General features: G+C 47.3%; 1 protein-coding gene across 1 annotated transcript in view; it reads right to left on the reverse strand.

The window, feature by feature from the left end:
• Positions 1 to 8,481: 8,481 nt before the first annotated feature.
• Positions 8,482 to 19,541, reverse strand: part of ak4 (adenylate kinase 4) — an 81,471-nt gene continuing 70,411 nt past the window's right edge. The window contains exon 6 of the mRNA XM_070886143.1: positions 8,482 to 9,677. Coding sequence (XP_070742244.1) covers positions 9,554 to 9,677 — 124 coding nt within the window. The 3' untranslated portion in view covers positions 8,482 to 9,553. The remainder of the gene's footprint in view (positions 9,678 to 19,541) is intronic.

The following is a 19,541-nucleotide window of genomic DNA, read 5'->3' on the forward strand; positions in this document are numbered from 1 at the left end:
GTGGACTTGGACTTTACAAAGTGCTGGAGGCCTTCTGCTGACCAGGGAACCAAACCCCCGTATAAGTCAGCACCTTCATGAAGAAAAGAACGGAGAAAACAAGGGGAAATTCGCTTTTTTCTTGTTTACTTTATTAGCATCTCAACATCCCACTGTCGGATAATATCACCTCTTAGTTAAGAGATGAGCAAAATATTCAGATTTTCCCTTTAATTATTTTGGCCAAGTTCTATTTTACTTTAAAGCAAAAAAGGGTAAATGCATTCTTCCAACGTGCTGCATGATCCTAAATGGTATAAAGGGGACACCAATGCACGAATCATTGTCTCCCTCCCCTTGTTACCATACTATAGGAGTGTCCAAGCTTTTGGTCTTCGTGCGCTCCATGGTTGTGTACGATGAAGCCTCAGGAGCAACAGAAAAGGCTTAAATCCATGTTGCCATTAAACTGCATATGCTGCAAGTAACTGATACAAACAGATCTTAGTGTTTTGGTTTAGGGTTTATCCACCAATGAGCAACAGTGCCAAAAAACAGCTTTCCAAATTTTCAGATCCACAAAATCCAAACAGAACAAACCAGTAAATGAGAATTAGAAGTGCATACAAGACTAAGTAACCTGGGTTTTATGGACCAGATTGCCAAGGCTTGGGACTGCATGCAGTTTCAAAATCCCTGCTGTAATTAATGCTTTAAAATTAATCATTAGAAGCAACCAGAGAGAAGATATTTCCATAAAGTTTTCCCAAATTGGTTGTGAGGAGCACAATTAATTCTATCTTTAATAATTAAGATTAAATATACGTTAATCAGTGGAATAAGGAATTTCCGCATTGTCAGAGAAAGACTTAACCAATAAGCTATACACACACCTCCCTCAGAGGGTCATTCAATTATGGCAGGGGGGAAAGCATCATGTCTTACCCAACATCCACATGTGGCATTTTGCAGTGGATAATGGCCAGGAATAGGGACCCTGGATAATTTTCCATCCCTTTTGCATAGGGAAACTCCGGCCAATTATAATGCTCCAAATGCTCCTCCAGCTGAGATCAGCTTGCTCAACACAGACCATGGAATCTCCCTACATAGCTCAGTACCACGAGCCCAAGTTTCCACATGATTTGCGCCTGATTTTTAGGAGCAACTGGTGGAGAACGGACTATCTTAGAAATCGCAATTCTCCACATTTTTTTTGCTGCAGTTCTAGTCAGGTAGAACAGTTCTACTTTGGAACAGAATTTTTTCTTCAAAAGGGGGCATGTCCGGCCACTGACGCCTGATTTGAAAGTTTCCACAGTGAAAACGTACTCCAAACTAAAGTAGAATGGAGCAAGTGAAGATTTTTGTAGAACTGAAAAAACCTGTTCTACACATTAAAAAATCAGGCGCAGGTTACAAATTAGGCGTCCAGAACGAGGTGGGGGGGGGGGGAAGGGAAGTCATTAAATTCTATAATAAATCCTTATTTATACTTCTACAAATATTATACAAATAAATCCAACCTGAATAAACATTTATAAGCAAAGAAAAGATTAAATAAACCATCTTCCTACCTGTGTGAAAGTGCTTCAGGCAGGCCTTTCGGGACCGAAGGCTGAACGGGCCGGCCTGAGACTTCAGGCAGGGCCCGTCCCCAGCACCAGATTTACAGGTAGGTGGCGTTGGGTTGGGTCGGGTCGGGGAGGTTCGGTTCGGTTCGGTTCGGGTCGGGGGGGGGGGGGGGGGGGAGAGAGAGAGGGAGAGAGAGAGAGAGAGAGGGAGGGGGGGGAGAGGGAGAGAGAGAGAGAGAGAGAGGGAGGGAGAGAGAGGGGGGAGGGAGAGAGAGGGGGGAGAGAGAGAGGGGGGGAGGGAGAGAGAGGGGGGAGGGAGAGAGGGAGAGGGGGGGAGGGAGAGAGAGAGAGAGGGGGGGAGGGAGAGAGAGAGGGGGGGAGGGAGAGAGAGAGAGAGGGGGAGAGGTCAGGTCGGATCCAGTCCAGGAGCGGGAGTCGGGTCGGGTCCAGTGGGGGGGCGGTCGGGTCGGGGGGCGGGAGCGCGGGTCAGGTTGGGTCCAGTCGGGGGGGCGGGGAGCGGGAACAGGAGCGCGGGTCGGGTCGGGTCGAGTCGGGGCGGGGAGCGGGAACAGGAGCGCGGGTCGGTCGGGTCAGTCGGGGCGGGGGGGGCGCGGGTGTCGGGTCTGGTCCGGAGGCGGGGGGGGGGGGGGGGGCGGGGAGCGGGTGTCGGGTCTGGTCGGGGGGGGAAGCAGGAGCTGGCCGTGGGAGGAGCCTTATTCACGCAGCCCCAGTGAGGCCATTCAGCCAGGGCTAGGGGCTGCGTGCTTCGGGCCCCTCCCACACAGTTCGGCGCCTGGAGCTACTGCACTTGCGTGCCGACTGTAGCGTGCATGTGCAGAGGTCCCGGCACTGTTTTCAGCGCAGGGACCTGGCTCCGCCCCCCCCCCCACAGCTCGTGCTGGCTGCGCCGAGGGCCAGAGGACCTGCAAGTAGGTGGAGAATACCGAGGATTTTTTTAGGCGCACTTTGTGGCGCGAAAAACGGGCGCCCAGCTCGGAGGGGCGTCCGTTTTATTTCTTGTGGAAACTTGGGCCCCATAGTGGGCAGTATATTTATCTACTGTGCTATCAGGGCAGCTATTTTTCACTTTATTTGTAACAAAACTCATGACTGTACTGATAACAGCAAATACAGGCAATCAAATATTTTCCTCATTCTGTATCACATTAACAACAAATTAAAAAATCTAATATTTTATACTCTGCAAAGTGCATATGAAGTACACATTGCAAAGTGATTAACATCGTTCCACCAAAATACAATCTCTAACAAATCAATTATTTATTTTTACAGGATTTAGCAGATGGAAAATTACACATAAAAAAATTGACATGCAGGTCAGTTATAACTGCACCAGAGCATATGGCTTTGTTTTTATAAACATATATATTTTATTTGAAAAGAAGCTGTAGGTTTTAGTTATGGTCTAAATTGAGGCTTTTTAAAAAATGGCAGGCATTGCTATAATAATTGTCAATTGCAGATACACCGAGTTGGTGCTCCTACATCAATTTTCCTGCCCAAAAGAGATCCGCTATTTCAGGTCCCTCTTCCTCCAGAGCCAATCCAGTGACATTGCTAATGGGACAGAGCCACTTGCTTCCTGGAATGGTTCCATTCATTTTAATGGCGTGGCAACTTCAAACCTGTCTGGGAACCAATCTAGATCTGCTTGATTGGTAGGAAATATGCTACCAGCTGGGTACATTTGCAGCTTGTCTTACTTGGGTTGGGCAGGTCTGGGTCACTCCCAATCTGGACCAAAATTGTTACTTTCTTTTGTTTTTATTCATTCACTGGCAAGGCCAACATTTATTGCCCATCCCTAATTGTCCTTGAGAAAATGGTGGTGAGTCGCCTTCTGGAACCGCTGCAGTCCGTGTGGTGAAGGTACTCCCACAGTGCTGTTAGGTAGGATGTTCCAGGATTTTGACCCAGCGACAATGAAGGAACGGTGATTATATTTCCAAGTCAGGATGGTGTGACTTGAAGGGGAACTTTTAGGTGGTGTTCTCATGCACTTGCTGCCCTTGTCCTTCTAGGTGGTAGAGGTCGCAGGTTTGGGAGGTGCTGTCGAAGAAGCCTTGGCGAATTGCTGCAGTGCACCTTGTACATGGTACACACTGCAGAAACAGTGCACTGGTGGGGAGGGAGTGAATGTTTAAGGTAGTGGATGATCAGCATGTTTTGGGCCCAATGAGGAAGGAGGCATTGCTGGATCTGATTCTGGGGAATGAGGTGGGTCAAGTGGAGCAAGTGCCAGTAGGGAAATATTTATGGAACATAGTATCATAAGGTTTAGATTAGCTATGGAAAAGGACAAGGAGAAATCTATAGTAAAAATACTGAATTGGTGGAAGGCCAATTTCAGTGGGCTGAGAATGAATCTGGCCCGGGTAAATTGGAATCAAAGATTGGCAGGCAAAACTGTAATCGAGCAATGGGCTGCCTTTAAAGAGATGGTTCAGGTACTGTTGAGGTACATTTCCATGAGGAAAGGTAGGGCAACCAAAGTCAGAGCTCCCTGAATGACGAAAGAAAGTAAGATGAAGCAAAAAAAGGGGATGTATGACAGATGTCAAGTTTAGAATACAAGTGAGAACCAGGCTGAATATAGAAAGTTCAGAGGGGAAGTGAAAAGGGAATTAAGAGGGGCAAATAGAAGGTATGAGAATAGATTGGCAGTTAACATAAAAGTGAACTTAAAAGTCTTCCATAGGCATATAAATATTAAACGGGTAGTAAGTGGAGGGGTGGGGCCAATTAGGGACCAGAATGGAGACCTACACATGGAGACAGAGGGCATGGCTGAGGTACTAAGTGAGTATTTTGCATCTGTCTTTACCAAGGAAAAAGATGCTGCCAGTCATAGTGAAAGAGGAGGTAGTTGAGATACTGGATGGGATAAAAATTGATAAAGAGATACGAGAAAGGCTGGATGTACTTAAAGTAGATAGGTCACCAGAACCGGATGGGATACATCCTAGGATGCTGAGGGAAGTAAAAGTGGAAATTGCAGAGACTGGTCATAATCTTCCAATCCTCCTTGGATTTGTGGGGTGGTGCCAGAGGACTAGAGAATTGCAAATGTTACACCTTTGTTCAAAAAAGGGTGTAAGGATAAACTCAACAACTACAGGCCAGTCAGTTTAACCTCGGTAGTGAGGAAGGTTTTAGAAAATATAATCCAGGACAAAATTAACAGTCACTTGGACAAGTGTTGATTAATTAAGGAAAGCCAGCACAGATTTGTTAAAGGCAAATCATGTTTAACTAACTTGATTGAGTTTTTGATGAGGTAACAGAGAGGATGATGAGGGCAATGCGGTTGATGTGGTGTACACAGACTTCCAAAAGGCGTTTGATAAAGTGCCACATAATAGGCTTGCCAGCAAAGTTGAAGTCCATAGAATAAAATGGACAGTGACAGCATGGCTATGAAATTGGTGACTGGAAGTGGCGAGTAGTGGCGAATGGTTGTTTTTTGGACATGAGGTAGGCACACAATGGTGTTCCCTAGGGGTCAGAACTAAGACCACTGCTTTTCTTGATATATATTAATGACTTGGACTTGGATGTACAGGGCACAATTTCAAAATTTGCAGATGACAGAAAACTTGGAAGTATAGTGAACAGTGAGGAGGATAGTGATAGACTTCCAAGAAGACATAGACAGGCTGGTGAAATAGGTGGACATGTGGCAGCTAAATTTAATGTAGAAAAGCACAAAGTATATTTTGGTATGAAAAATGAAGAGAGGCAATATAAACTAAAGGATACAATTCTAAAGGGGATGCATGAACAGAGAAACCTGTGGGTATATGTGCACAAATCGTTGAAGGTGGCAGGGCAGGTTGAGATAGCAGTTAAAAAAGCATACGGGATCCTGGGCTTCATAAATAGAGACATAGAGTACAAATGCAAGGAAGTTATGATAATTCTTTATAAAACACTGGTCTGATCTCAACTGGAATATTGTATCCAATTCTGGACACCTCACTTTAAGAAGGATGTGAAGGCCTTAGAAAGGGTGCAGAAAAGATTTACATGAATCGTTCCAGGGATGAGGGACCTCAGTTACATGGATAGACTGGAGAAGCTAAGGTTGTTTTCCTTAGAGCAGAGAAGGTTGAGAGATTTGATAGAGGTGTTCAAAATCATGAAGGACCTAGACAGATAGAGAGAAATTGTTCCGATTGATGGAAGGTTCAAGAACCAGAGGACACAGATTTAAGGTGATTGGCAAAAGAACCAAAGGCGACATGAGGGATACATTTTTACGCAGCAAGTGGTTAGGATCTGGAAGGCACTGAAAGAGGGTGGTGGAGGCAGATTCAATCGTAGTTTTCAAAAGGGAATTGGCTAAGTACCTGAAGGATAAAAATTGCAGGTCTACAGGGAAAAGGCGGGGAATGGGACCAGCAGAATTGCTGTTGCAGATAGCTGGCACGGGCTTGATGGGCCAAATGGCCTCCTTCTGTTCTGTAACCATTCTATGATTTTATGTGGAGTCAATCAAGCGGGCTGCTTTATCCTGGATGGTGTTGAGCTTCTTGAGTGTTGTTGGAGCTGCACTCATCCAGGCAAGTATGAGTATTCCATCATACTCCTGACTCGTGCCTTATAGATGGTGGAAAGGCTTTTGGGAGTCATGAAATGAGTCACTTGCTGCAGAATACCCAGCCTCTGACCTGCTCTTGTAGCCATAGTATTTATGTGGCTGGTTCAGTTAAGTTTCTGGTCAATGGTGTCCCCCAGGAAGTTGATGATGGGGGAATTCAATGATGGTAATGCCACTGAGTGTCAAGGCGATAGTTACTTGGAACTTATCAGCCCAACCCTGAATGTTGTCCAGGTCTTGCTGCATGCAAGCATGGACTGCTTCATTATCTGAGGAGATGCAAATGTTATTGAACACTGTGCAGTCATCAGCAAACATCCCCATTTCTGACCTTTACGATGCAGGGAAGGTCATTGATGAAGCAGCTGAAGATGGTTGGGCCGAGAACACTGCCCTGAGGAACACCTGCAGCGATGTCCTGGGACTAAGATGATCGATCTCCAACAACCACAAACATTTTCCTTTGTGTCAAGGAGTCACTCTTACCTCACCTCTGGAATTCAGCTATTTTGTTCATATTTGGACCAAGGTTGTAATGAGGTCTGGAGCGGAGTGGTCCTGGCAAAACCCAAACTGAGCATTGGTGAGCAGGTTATTGGTCAATAAGTGCTGCTTGATAGCACTTTCGATGACACCGTCTATATCTTTGCTGATGATTGAGAGTAAATTGATGGGGCAGTGATTGGCCGGATTGGATTTGTCCTGCTTTTTGAGTACAGGACATAACTGAGTGTACCTCATTACAAAGAATGAATCCATGTCTTAAAGCAGGAGCAGCTCTCTGCCGGTGATGACACCTGAGTGACTCTGAAGTGAAGGAGGCCAAAAAGGGCATTTTTTTATTGAAGGGAGAACTGAGATGTATTTTTAAAGGCAAACATTTAGATTAACAGGTTATAGACCCAGAGTATTTTAAATTACTCAATCTGGAGTTTCCCTTTCAGTTTTTTTCTTATTAATTACACTCAAATTGCAATGAGATTTTGCTTTTTAAAAAATAAAAACGTGCATAGGAGGTAAACCTGAACATGAAGTAGTTTTACACAGGTAAGCAGTTGGCAAGAGCCATGGTCAGTTTCTCACATCGTTGTGGAGGGAATTGGTCCCCGTTTTGCCTGTTAATTGGGTGCAAAATGCACGTTGGGGGAACCAATTTTTGGATGTTATCTCCCACACCCGATCCCCTGTTGGAAGTTTGCCAGCTGCCAAATTGGCAACCGGCAACTTCCTGGTGCCCAGGGCATAGGCCTAAAACAAGCATTGGACTCCTTGAATATCAAGGGCCTAATGCCTGCTTTACGATCCCACTGCCGAATTTGGTAGAAACTGGAGCATGTGCTGCGATTGCACCACTTAATTTTTCCTGGTCTAACGCGGCCTAACCAGAGGTTCTTAAAGCGACAGTCCAGTAAGATCCCAAATTCAATCGCCAGTCAATACAGGTGCTAGCTCATCTTAGACAGGAAAGAAATAGGGGCACCGCAATTGTTCGCAAGTTTAGACGGGGAAAGAAAAGCTACCCAGTGTTTCTGATCCTCGCCTTCCAAAACGTGCATGCCTGCAGATGTTGGATGAGGAGAAGATCAAACCTGGCAGTGGAACCCATTATGATAGAATAACTTGTCGAAATTCATTGTCTTGGCACACAAAAGAAAAATGGTAACTTGGGCAAAGTACTGGATGGTCTTTAGTCCCTGTAAAACTGTCATGTATGTATGATTGGGTTTACTAGCCACCAGGTGGCGCTACTGTCGGAGATCATTGGGCTGTGCATACGTGTGTGCAGCCCAGGTATAAAAGGCCAGATCTTGTAACGTAATCACTTTGGGTCCTAATAAAGTAGAGCCAGGTTTGTACCTGTTCGGAGTTTACAGTATTCAGTCTATTGAGCTATTGCATACACAACAGAAACCTTACCTCAAAAAGGTGCCAAAGCTTTCATGCCAAAATGGAGGGGGAAAAATTGATGAGAAAATTGACGAGTAAAGAAAAAGGCAAAAGTTTATTGACTATAATGACCTGTTCTTGCTCATCTCTATCCTGCAGGAGCTAGGTCAATCTGTAGGTCAACTGGCAGGATAAACAATTAAATCACACAATGTTCCTGATCTTAATCCTTATTCAATGCGGGCAAAGGTTTCTGTGCCGCTATCAGCTGCGGACCAAAGTTAATCTAGCTGTGCCACCTCCTATCTGCATTCACCGTCTAGACTTGCCAATGGAAGCTGTATTGTGTGTTGAGCACAGAGAAATGTATCTGAGATACCAGAGGGTAGTCTGTCAACCTGTACACCATGAGTCAGCATCTTCAGGTGAAGAGGATTTTTATTTTGTAAAAAACTGAAGAAATCTAAAGAAAACAAATACAAAGCTTGTCCTCAGATCAGTTACTGTATTTCACTTCCAGTTAGTTGAATTGTGTCTTTAGTGAATGGAGGATGATGTGGACTGACAGCAAATAGACTCTGCAATTGAAATATACATTTTAGGTCATACTGCCTTTGTACAAAGAAGAACCAGACATAAAATCTGGGCCAGACTGAGGGCTGAAGATCTCGTCTCTGCTGACTGCAAGGATCCAAATGAAATGAATTATGCTTAGTCTTACCCAGCTCCTCGTTCAGCACAAATCTGCCTCTATTTTAGCTTTAAACTGATAATGCCATTCAGAGAGACTGCCGAATAGTTGCTGTGGAGAATAGAAAATGTTTAAAATGGTGCAGTAGGTTTCTTTTCTGAGGTTGGAGTTGACCCACATTGTTGGGGAAGAACAGAGGGAGTTTTACTTTGCACCTATCTGGCCTTGGAGTGCTGAAATGGGAAAGTGGTCCATTTCCCAGCTTTAACAGCCGTTGCCTTGGTAGAACACAACATTTATTTTATCTCTGGGTGAAAGGGGTACAACACCACATAATAGCCCAGGTGGACCTGCCACAGTTCGAGTACTGCACTAGCTTATCCAACACTAAGCAGCAGTCCTTCCTTCTTGGCACATATTCCAATTAATGGCCCGTTTAAATAATATAAAAGAAAGTCATTCCTGGTATAGCAGGATGTTCCATGATGTGGAATTTTTCAGAGTACATTTATATAGGGCAAGGGACACCTCACATGAAAAATATTAATAAAACCCTATCTGGAATGATTTTTGCAAGCAGTCTAGTGTCTATATTTTTGCTTAAATAATGTAAGAATGCAAACTCTTTTCAAAGGCTTATAAAGATTAGAATGCCTCACCAAAACAAGCACAGCTATAACTCGCTTATGCTTAGGAGATAATGTATATCCAGAATCAAGCTGAACGCAGAAGGTGCAAGGAAAATCCACTGTGATTTCCTTTCAATATCACAGTGCCAAGAAATCTTTTGCTTGGAATGGCTCAGTTTTCTCCAACTGGTGCCTCAACGTTAAGGGGTGGAATCCTGGCACTCATCAGTGAATAGACGGAGGGCCAAATTTTGTCTGTTTCTGTCCCGGAAAATGTGTGCAAGATTCCCATGGTCCTGAAAGAAAAAGAAAAATCAGACAAAAAAATGATTATACACAAATCGGCTTCCTACAGCCCAATCTGCATTGCTCAGTCCCATGCTAGGTGCAGCATTGAGTAGCATGAGATTGATTTAAAATCTCAATTTTGTAGATCAAGGGCCCGAAATTCAGCACCGCTGGAAAGCTGGTGCTCCGCCCACCTTTTTGGGGCCATTAGCGCCAAAATTGTTTAGTGGCTGGGCCACCCCATATTCAGCTCCAAAAGTGAACAAATGGGTTCCAGCTAATGAACCCTTCCAAAATGGGCTTTTCAGCGGTGTGGCTGTCTTAATGTGAGCGTTATCACCATTGAGAAATTGAGCATGCAGGTAAGGGTTTCTAATGAGCCAGCTGCTCCCTGGCCTTTTTAAAGGGCAGAGTTTGCAGCAAGGCCCTGAGGGGGGAAGGAGGTTGGAAGGATGGCTGGTGTAAGAGGTGCAAGGAGAGCCAACAGGTTCACTGATATGGAGCTGGAGACACTGATAGAGGGTGTGGAGGACAGAAGAAGAATACTGTTTCCTGACATGGGGAGACCTGGCAGACCGCCAGTACATAATGCATAGAAGGAGATTGCAGGGAAGGTGTCAGGCACCTCCATATATGTGAGGACGCACCTTCCGAGGAGGGTGCTGGCCAGTCTGCGCCCGGCCCTTCCAGGGTGATAATGGGTCGACACCTCCTAGCTCTGAGGCGATGGGGATCCTCCTCCTCCTCCTCCTCCTCCTCATCATCATCAGGTGGTACTACTGGCTCGACCTCCAGCAGCTGTCCCCTCATGATGGCCAGGTTGTGCAGCATGCAGCAGACCACAATGATGATGGAGACCCGTTGAGGAGAGTAATGCAAGGTGCCACCAGAACAGTCCAGATACCGGAACCTCTGCTTAAGGATGCCTACGCACTGCTCGATGATGCACCTGGTGGCACAATGAGCATCATTGTATGCATGCTCTAGCACTGTCCTGGGGCTCCGCAGTGTAGTGAGCAGCCAAGTGGACAGGGGATATCCCTTGTCCCCAAGCAGCCAATCGCAATCCTGATTCGGGCCGGTGAAGACGGCGGGCACACTGTCTGGCGCAGAATGAACAAATCATGGTTGCTGCCTCCCTTGCCCGCTGCCTGTCTGCACTGTGCTGACGGCGACCGCTTCTCCTGTGTGCCGCCCTGCTTCTGACCAGGTGTACCAGGTATCGCCCTCCCAACACTCCTCCCATCTTCAGGGTGAACCCTGCCAAGCAGGTCTTTGCAGCCCTCAGGACTCCACAAAGTAGTCAGACCTGAAAGTTGTACAAAAGTATGTGCAAACCTCTGAGCAGCACTCAGCAGGTTGAATGGAGCCAAAACAATTAATAAAACTATTAAAAGATAAATACAGTGGATGCTGTAATCTTAAATAAAAGTACTAAAATTAATAAAACTATTTCCCTACCAAAGGGCCCCGATTGCAGCAACATTCCAGCGGTGTCCCGTCCGAGCACCGACTCGAATACCTCGCCGGGGTCACCACTGGGAAAAGGCTTACCTTTTGCAGCTGAAAATCCCTGTCCGTGCTGCTTCCCAGCGGCCCGCACGCTGCACAGCTCACCGCTGGAAAGTTATTTTGACAGTGGTTTCACCACGCCGTTTCCAGCGGACGTGCACATCGCTCAAATCCCCCCCGAGCTGAATATGGCTCGGGGAGGGAAAATCATTCGACCGCGGCAGCCGATCGATTTTTTCGGTCGACCGCCCAAATTCCGCAGTAGCCGTCCCTTCGAGGACGGTGAATTTCGGCCCCCAAAGTATCTATGGGACATATGCCAGTTAGAGCTTATGGGGCCTAAATTCAGATCCGCCAGAAAGTTGGCGCACCTCTCAATTTTTTCGACCTATTACCACCAAAATTATTGCGCCGGGCCCCCGACCCAAATTCAGCAAAAGAAAAATGGTGTCCTGCGCTAATTGAGTGGCTGTAAACGGCAGTTTACAGCGGTGTGGGTGTCTTGATTGCAACGAGATCACCTCAGAGAAATTCAGCATGGAGCTAATGTGGAGATACTGAGCCAGCTGCTCCATGGCCTGCTCAGCTAGGCCCCGAGGAGGGAAGGAGTTGGGTTGCAGGATGGCTGGTGCTCGTGGACCAAGGAGGGCAAGCCGCTTTACTGACGCCAAGCTGGAAATCCTCATGCAAAGTGTCGAGGGCAGGAGGATACTCATTTATCCCAACATGGGGAGACCAACTCGTGAGGTGTTAACCAATGCATGGAGGGAGATTGTTGGGGCGGTTTCAGGCACCTCCATTCATAACAGGACTCAGACTTAGTGCAGAATACATTTGAATGATATCATCCATCTTATAAAAGTGAGTACCTGTTCCACCAACTGCTGAACTTGCATCTGTGAGCCTCTCTTTCAACATTCTCTTTTTTCCCATTCTCACTATTTAGTCACTGGAGCAGTATTTAATTGTTGACAACTCATATATATATATGTGTGTTTTTGTGTATGTGTGTGTGTGTGTGTTCTCGCAATGGAGGCTCCCTTTCATCTCACACTTACAACTGTATGTCAGGGACAAACACGTATCCATTTCTGATGCATCATCACAGTGGTACACACCAACCATTCTTCGCAGGCCAAACTGGCTCACATTAGAGTCAAGCAAAGGAGGCGCTCGTGAGTGGTCATGGTGCCTTTCCTGTGGGCCAGGGTACTGCTGATGCCGATGTGGGTAAGTGAAGGGCCACCTTTAATGCGCTCTCTCCCTGAATGCGCCAGCGCCTACTGTGCCTTTCCTTCTGGAAGTCTGCTAGTTGCAGCCTCCATGCGTCAATTCCCCACCTTCCCCTGACGGCAGTCCTTCTCCCATTTATGCTTGCAGATGTGACACCCCCTGTGGCCTGCGGTACTGGCGATGCCAATGTGGGCACCATGGGTAAGTGAGGCCGTGCTTTAATGCGCTCTCTACCTGAATGCGCCAGCGCCTACTGTGCCTTTCCTTCCAAAGGTATGCTAGTTCCAGCCTCCATGCGTCAATCCCCCACCTCCCCCTCCCCCTCGTGGCAACCCTTCTACCATTCTTGCTTGCAGATAGAGACTGAATGGCAGCACAGGCAGCACATTGGTGACTGAGAAGAGACCTCACAGACGAGCTGGAGCCAGTTAGACAACACCAGGACCGAGTGCGAGCACACCCAGCACAGTGGGGAGTGAGGAGAGACCTTGCAGACCAAGCTGGAGGCCTGGATCAGACCCTTCACAACATCACATCAGACATCTCAAGTCGCAGCAGTGAGGACCTTGAGGGGTCGAACACTGGTGACAGTCTGGAGAGTACTGCATCATTTGGGGATGCGACTGATGAGTAAGAGGAAGAGGAGGACACTGATGGCACCGAAGCGTCACTGCTTCCACCCACACGCACCAGCTCAGATACTGGGAGTCGCAGTCTGATATAGTTGACATGGTACAAGGGTCTGCACTGGGTGTTGCACCGGGGCCTAGCGGGCTGCAGCGTGGTGATGGGGTTAGGCAACTTCAGGTGCCATTTCTCCACCGGAGTTCTGCCGAGGAGGACTCAGACAATGACATTGATGTTGCGGCTTACGAAAGAAGGGTGGAGGCCATGCTTTCACAGATATTGGGGACACCGACAAGGGTACCAGAGAGGCTGTTGGAACTGGTGAGGAGTGTGGAGGAGTCCACCTCCCGCATAGTCGACAGCTCTGCGCACACCATGGAGCCAATCATTGCCAGTGTGCAGGCGATGGTGGACTCCCAGATTGTCCATGCGGTGATGTAGCAGCTGCCATTTCAGCACATCAGCACAGCGCGAGGGAGGGAGCCGTGGAAGCTCAGAATGCTCTTATGCACTCTGGGCAACAGACCACGGAGAGTCTTACTGCTGCCATGGAGCATCAAACTGCTGCCATCTCTGCTGGATTTGAGACTTTGGCTGCTCTCATGCAGTCTCAGCTCGATGCCACCCGACACCTCAAATGTTGCATTCGTAGCTGGGTCCAACACAGGCCATAGGGGACCTTCCGGTGTGGTGCCAGAGCACCAACCTGACCTCCCTCAGCTTGGTGGTGGTGGTGGTGGTAATGTGCCACCCTCGGTGAGTCCAAGCTCCTTGGACCAGGATCTTGATGATGTGCTCTCTCAGGGTCACAACATTCCTGGTCCCAGACCTGGCACTCTGCCAGTGCCTCCATGCATGGCCTCGCCCGAGCCAAGCCAGACTGAACCATCCCAGGAGGGTGCTGCCCAGTCTCCACCCGGCCCTTCCAGGCCCAATGGTGGTCGAGGGCGTCTGAGAAGGACATCTGCAGCTCCGACACAAGAATTACAGCAGTCTTCCCAGATGCAGCCACATGGGAGACACTTAGGTGCAGTAGTAGGATAGGCATGTGTAAAAAAGGTGGTATAAGGAGATGCACAAGGGTGGGAAATGCTGTTTCTGTATAAGTTTCTTGAACTGTTATTTGTTGTATTGTCTTTTTTCACTGACATGGATTATGTCATAAATGTTTATTTTTTGCACCTATATCTGAGCAGGTGGACAATTGACAATTCTGTGTGAAGGATGGACCCTGACAATCAGGCCTCTGTGGAGCACAGAACGAGGCCTACTCCACTAATCAGTGAAAGCTAAAAGGCTTCACAACTCTCCCAAAAGTGATGAACACGGCTCTACAGATGGGAGAAGGGTGGCAGGGGAGGGGCAGTGGGTGGTGGGAATTGAAGAGGGGATGGGATGAAGGAAGATGTGGAGGAACAATGATGGGGACAAAGGGGAGAGAAGGCGATGTACTGGGCGGTAGACTGAACCTCAGCCAGGCCTGGAACATTTTCTCAATGGGGCTGGAGGGAATTCTATGCCTTGGGCTCGACCCACGAAATCCTGCGGCAGCAGTTATAGAAGAGGTTGTGGAACAGCGACAGGATTGGCTCAGTGGCACAATCAGGTGGGCAGTGGTGTAAAAAAATGTAGGAGGATGGTTGCAGAGGAGGGATGCTCACATTTAAATGATTACAGACAGAACTGCAGTGGATCGTGGGGGTTGTTGGGAAGCAGGCAGGTTACAACTTTTCTGGAGAATCAAGAAAGGACAGACGGGGTGCTTTTGAAAGTAGCTAGGTTAACTCACTTTTCTCAACAACTACATTCGATTTTAGTCAATGTTTAAAGTTTAGACATTTGAAAAATGACAACTTTACCAAGGGGCAAAAGTAATGGGGTGAAGCCACACAGTTGTTTTGGGGTAGGACTGCATGTTTCCTCACAGTGCTACTACACAAAAGAAATGTTGTCACCCATTCTGTGCAATTTTTATATTGTGGCTCTTTTTGCTGCTTCCTTTTGCACTTTCGCCTGGCTTCAAGTGAAATTCCCTTTGACAGACACACAGTCGTGTATTCTGTCGCAACATTCCCCCGCCCTGGACTCTTTGAACATTGGGAAGCCACTCAGTGATTTGCTCTCTGGAAACCCCTTACACCATATTATTATTTGCCAGCCCTAACAGAGTGATCCACAGTGAGAGATTGTTTCCCTGGCTTTGCCCCATTACCCAATCACCTCACCAGCCCCTTGCACTCCTCTATCCTTCCCACCCCCCGCAGTTTTTTCCCCTCTCTTCTCCCTCTTCCTCCCTTTCCCATTTTGCCACCCTCCACCTTGGTCCATTTATATCCTACCCTCTAACACTGCTTGATCTTGTTCTCACCTCCCCTCAGGAAGTCGATTGGTTTATAATGTTCATCAACACTTCAAGATCTAATAGGTTAACAATGCAGAATTATGGAGGGACTGACTGATGGGTGATGAAGTGGTTCAGGCACAGCTCCTCCATTTGAGACCTGGATTCCATGCTGGTATAATGAAGGTCTCCTCTCTCTGCTGATTTGTAAATATTTGAATGTATTCAAATCACAGATAGATAGATTTTTAACCAATAAGGGAATTAAGGGTTATGGGGAGCAGGCGGGTAAGTGGAGCTGAGTCCACGGCCAGATCAGCCATGATCATTTTGAATGGCGGAGCAGGCTCGAGGGGCTAGATGGCCTACTCCTGTTCCTAATTCTTATGTTCTTATGTTCTAAAGGACCTACTTGAAATAAGTTCCCCAGTCCCAATTCATTTCCTGGTAGATGTGAGCCAACAGAACAAAAACTAGTTCTGTCAATATCAATCAAAGCTGCTACATAATGGCTGCTGTGCTGGTTTAGAATTCAGTAGCTTGAAAATCAGATTTCTGGCCACTGAAAGATGATTTTAAAAATCGAAAATCATTCAATCCTAAAAATAAATTTGAAATAGGAGAAAAAGAGAAAATGAAAAAACTGAAGTTGATTAAAAATTAAAATAACTCCGGGTAAAAATACATTTGCTTCATGGTATTTTTTAAACACACATAACTAAGTATCTGACTTAAAAGTACATCCTAACTGTTTATATACACATTAATTATTAAATGGATGCTCGGTGAAGTGCATCACTTTCCCTTCCATATCTGGCAGTTACTTTATCTCTCGTTACTCGCTGGATGTGTCAGAAGCTGCAGGCTAAGCACTTCTGGGTATGTTCTGTTCTGCTGTCACCCATTGATACTGGTGTTAAAAGGGGCCTCTCAACCAATTGCTGAGGTTGTAGGGGCAAGGGGCTAAGAGAGCACAGACAAAAATGAAGGGAAAGGAAACCCAAGGTGCATGTACAAGTCTGCAGGAAATGACAGAGTAGCCTAGCACCCAATCCCCAGTTTGATGGATGCTGAATTGGAAGCCATTCTGCATGTGGTGATCCCAAGGAGTGTGTCCCCTTGTACCACTTCACAGCCTAATTCCCATAGTTCAGCATTGCATCATGCCTGCTGTTGTGTATCTGTAAAGCATGCACTTCTATGTTCCGCCACCAGCGAGCACATCCCCTGCAGTCCCAAGGGATCCCAGCATCCCTTGGGAGCACTGTATATAAGCCGGCCCCTTAGGCCTGTTCCTCACTCTGGAGTGTCTTAATAAAGACTGAGGTCACTGTTACTTTAACCTCCCTGTGTGCAGTCTCATCTGTGTTAGGAACACAATAACTGGCGATGAGTATACGAATCCAACGCAAAGATGCAGCAAACTGTGGGCATCCTGGAGAAGTTCTCGGAGGGTGAGGACTGGGAAGCCTATGTCTAAAGGCTAGACCAGTACTTTGTAGCCAACGAGCTGGATGGAGAAAGAAGCGCTGCAAAAAGGAGAGCGGTCCTCCTCACGGTCTGCAAGGCACCGACCGACAGCCTCATGAAGAATCTTCTGGCTCCGGTGAAACCCACAGATAAGTCATATGAGGAGCTGTGTACACTGGTTCGGGAGCATCTTAACCTAAGGGAGAGCGTGCTGATGGCAAGGTATCGGTTCTACACGTGCCAGCGTTCTGAAGGGGCGAGCTACGTCGCTGAGCTAAGTCGACTTGCAGGACAATGTGAGTTTGATGGCTACCTGGAGCAAATGCTCAGACTTTTTTGTACTGGTCATTGGCCACGAGACCATCCTACAAAAACTTTTGACCGCAGAGACATCGACCCTCAGTAAGGCCATTGCGATAGCACAGGCGTTTATGTCCACCAGTGATAACATCAAACAAATCTCTCAGCACACAAGTGCTAGCAATGTTCATAAATTAACTGAAACTGTGTTTGCGAGCAAAAATGTACAGGGCAGAAACCATGAGTCTGCAACTGCTAGCAGGCCTCAGGTGACCCAGATGACTCAGAGTCTGCAACAAAGGATGAATGCAAGGCAAGTCACACCTTGTTGGCGTTGTGGAGGCTTCCATTCAGACTATTCATGCCGCTTCAAAGGGTATGTTTGCAAGAGCTGTGGAACAATGAGGCACCTCCAACGAGCTTGCAGACGAGTTGCAAGCTCTAAAAAACCTGCTAACCACCACGTGGCAGAGGAACATCGGTCCATGGTGGATCAAAGCAATTTCGAGCCTCAGAGAGAGGAGGCAGATGCTGAAGTACACGGGGTGCACACATTTTCGATGAAATGTCCATCTATAATGCTAAATGTAAAATTGAATGCCTTACCCGTAGCCATGGAACTAGACACTGGTGCTAGCCAATCCATCATGAGTAAAAAGATGTTTGAGAGAATGTGGTGCAACAAGGCACTCAGACCAGCCCTGAGCCCCATCCACACGAAACTGAGAACGTACACCAAAGAGCTCATCACTGTCCTGGGCAGCGCCATGATCAAGGTCACCTATGAGGGCACGGTGCACGAACTGCCACTTTGGATTGTCCCGGGCGATGGCCCCACACTGCTTGGAAGGAGCTAGCTGGGCAAGATCCGCTGGAACTGGGATGACATCCGAGCGCCATCACATGTCCATGAGGCCTCATGTACCCAGGTTCTTAACAAATTTCCTTCTCTTTTTGAGCCAGGCATTGGAAACTTTTCTGGGGCGAAGATGCGGATCCACTTGGTACCTAACATGATGAGGGAGAGAGTGGAAATCGAGCTGTACAGGCTGCAACGCGAGGGCATCATCTCCCCAGTGGAATTCAGCGAGTGGGCCAGCCCGATTGTTCCAGTACTCAAAAGTGATGGCACGGTCAGGATTTGCAGCGATTATAAAGTAACTATTAATCGTTTCTCGTTACAGGACCAATACCCGCTACCTAAGGCAGACGACCTATTTCCGACGTTGGCAGGAGGCAAGACGTTCACCAAGCTCGATCTGACTTCGGCCTACATGACGCAGGAGCTGGAGAAGTCTTTGAAGGGCCTCACCTGCATCAACACGCACAAGGGACTGTTCATCTACAACAGATGCCCGTTTGGAAATCGGTCGGCTGCAGCAACCTTCCAGATAAACATGGAGAGCCTACTCAAGTCGGTACCACGCACGGTGGTCTTTCAGGACGACATATTGGTCACGGGTCGGGACACTGTCGAGGACCTACAAAACCTGGAGGAGGTCCTCCAGCGATTCGATCACGTAGGGATGCGGCTGAAGAGGTCGAAATGCGTCTTCATGGCAACAGAAGTGGAGTTTTTGGGGAGAAAGATCGCGGCGGATGGCATTCGGCCCACAGACACCAAGACAGAGGCTATCAGGAATGCGCCCAGGCCACAGAAAGTTACAGAGCTGCGGTCGTTCCTGGGACTCCGCAACTATTTTGATAACTTCCTAACGCGGTTAAGCACCCTCTTAGAGTCACGACGTGTTATTGCGTAAAGGTGAGAACTGGGTATGGGGAAAAAACCCATAAAACTCAAAATTGCTTTTGAGAAAGCCAGAACTGTAAAGTCCTGTCCCCTCAGTACAGATTCACACGAGGCATGTAGTGAAGTCAAGGTCACTCTGGACCTGCACCTTTATTTCACAGCTCTGGAATGCTGCACTTGCCTGAGACCTGTCCTTATATACCTGTCTCTTGCAAGTGCACCCCTGGTGGTAAGGTATGCTGGTGGTTACAGGTCATATCTTATTACAGTCATGTATAGCGTGTTGGGATACAGTTATATAAAATAATGTAAGAAACATGACATCACCCTCCCCCAAGGTCTTATTGTCTTTATAGGTTCAGTCTCTCAGGTGGTCTACGCTCTCGCGTGGAGCGTCTGAGTTGTGGTTCAGTTGTTTGCCTTGGTGTCTGTTTTTCTTTGGGTGTGGTTGCTGGTATATCGCCTGGACTGTCTGTTTCGATTGGTGTGATTGCTGTTGACTCGCCTGGGCTGTCTGTTGGGATTGCCCTTTCCTCAGTTTGTTCCCTCTGTCTGTCCACCAGGTGTGGTGCGAGTTCCACATTGTAGTCTGCCTCTGGTTCCGCAGTGTTGTTGGTAAATCTGCTTTTGACTTGGTCT

Source organism: Pristiophorus japonicus, chromosome 8 (assembly GCF_044704955.1).
Source record: "Pristiophorus japonicus isolate sPriJap1 chromosome 8, sPriJap1.hap1, whole genome shotgun sequence".
Taxonomy (NCBI): domain Eukaryota; kingdom Metazoa; phylum Chordata; class Chondrichthyes; family Pristiophoridae; genus Pristiophorus; species Pristiophorus japonicus.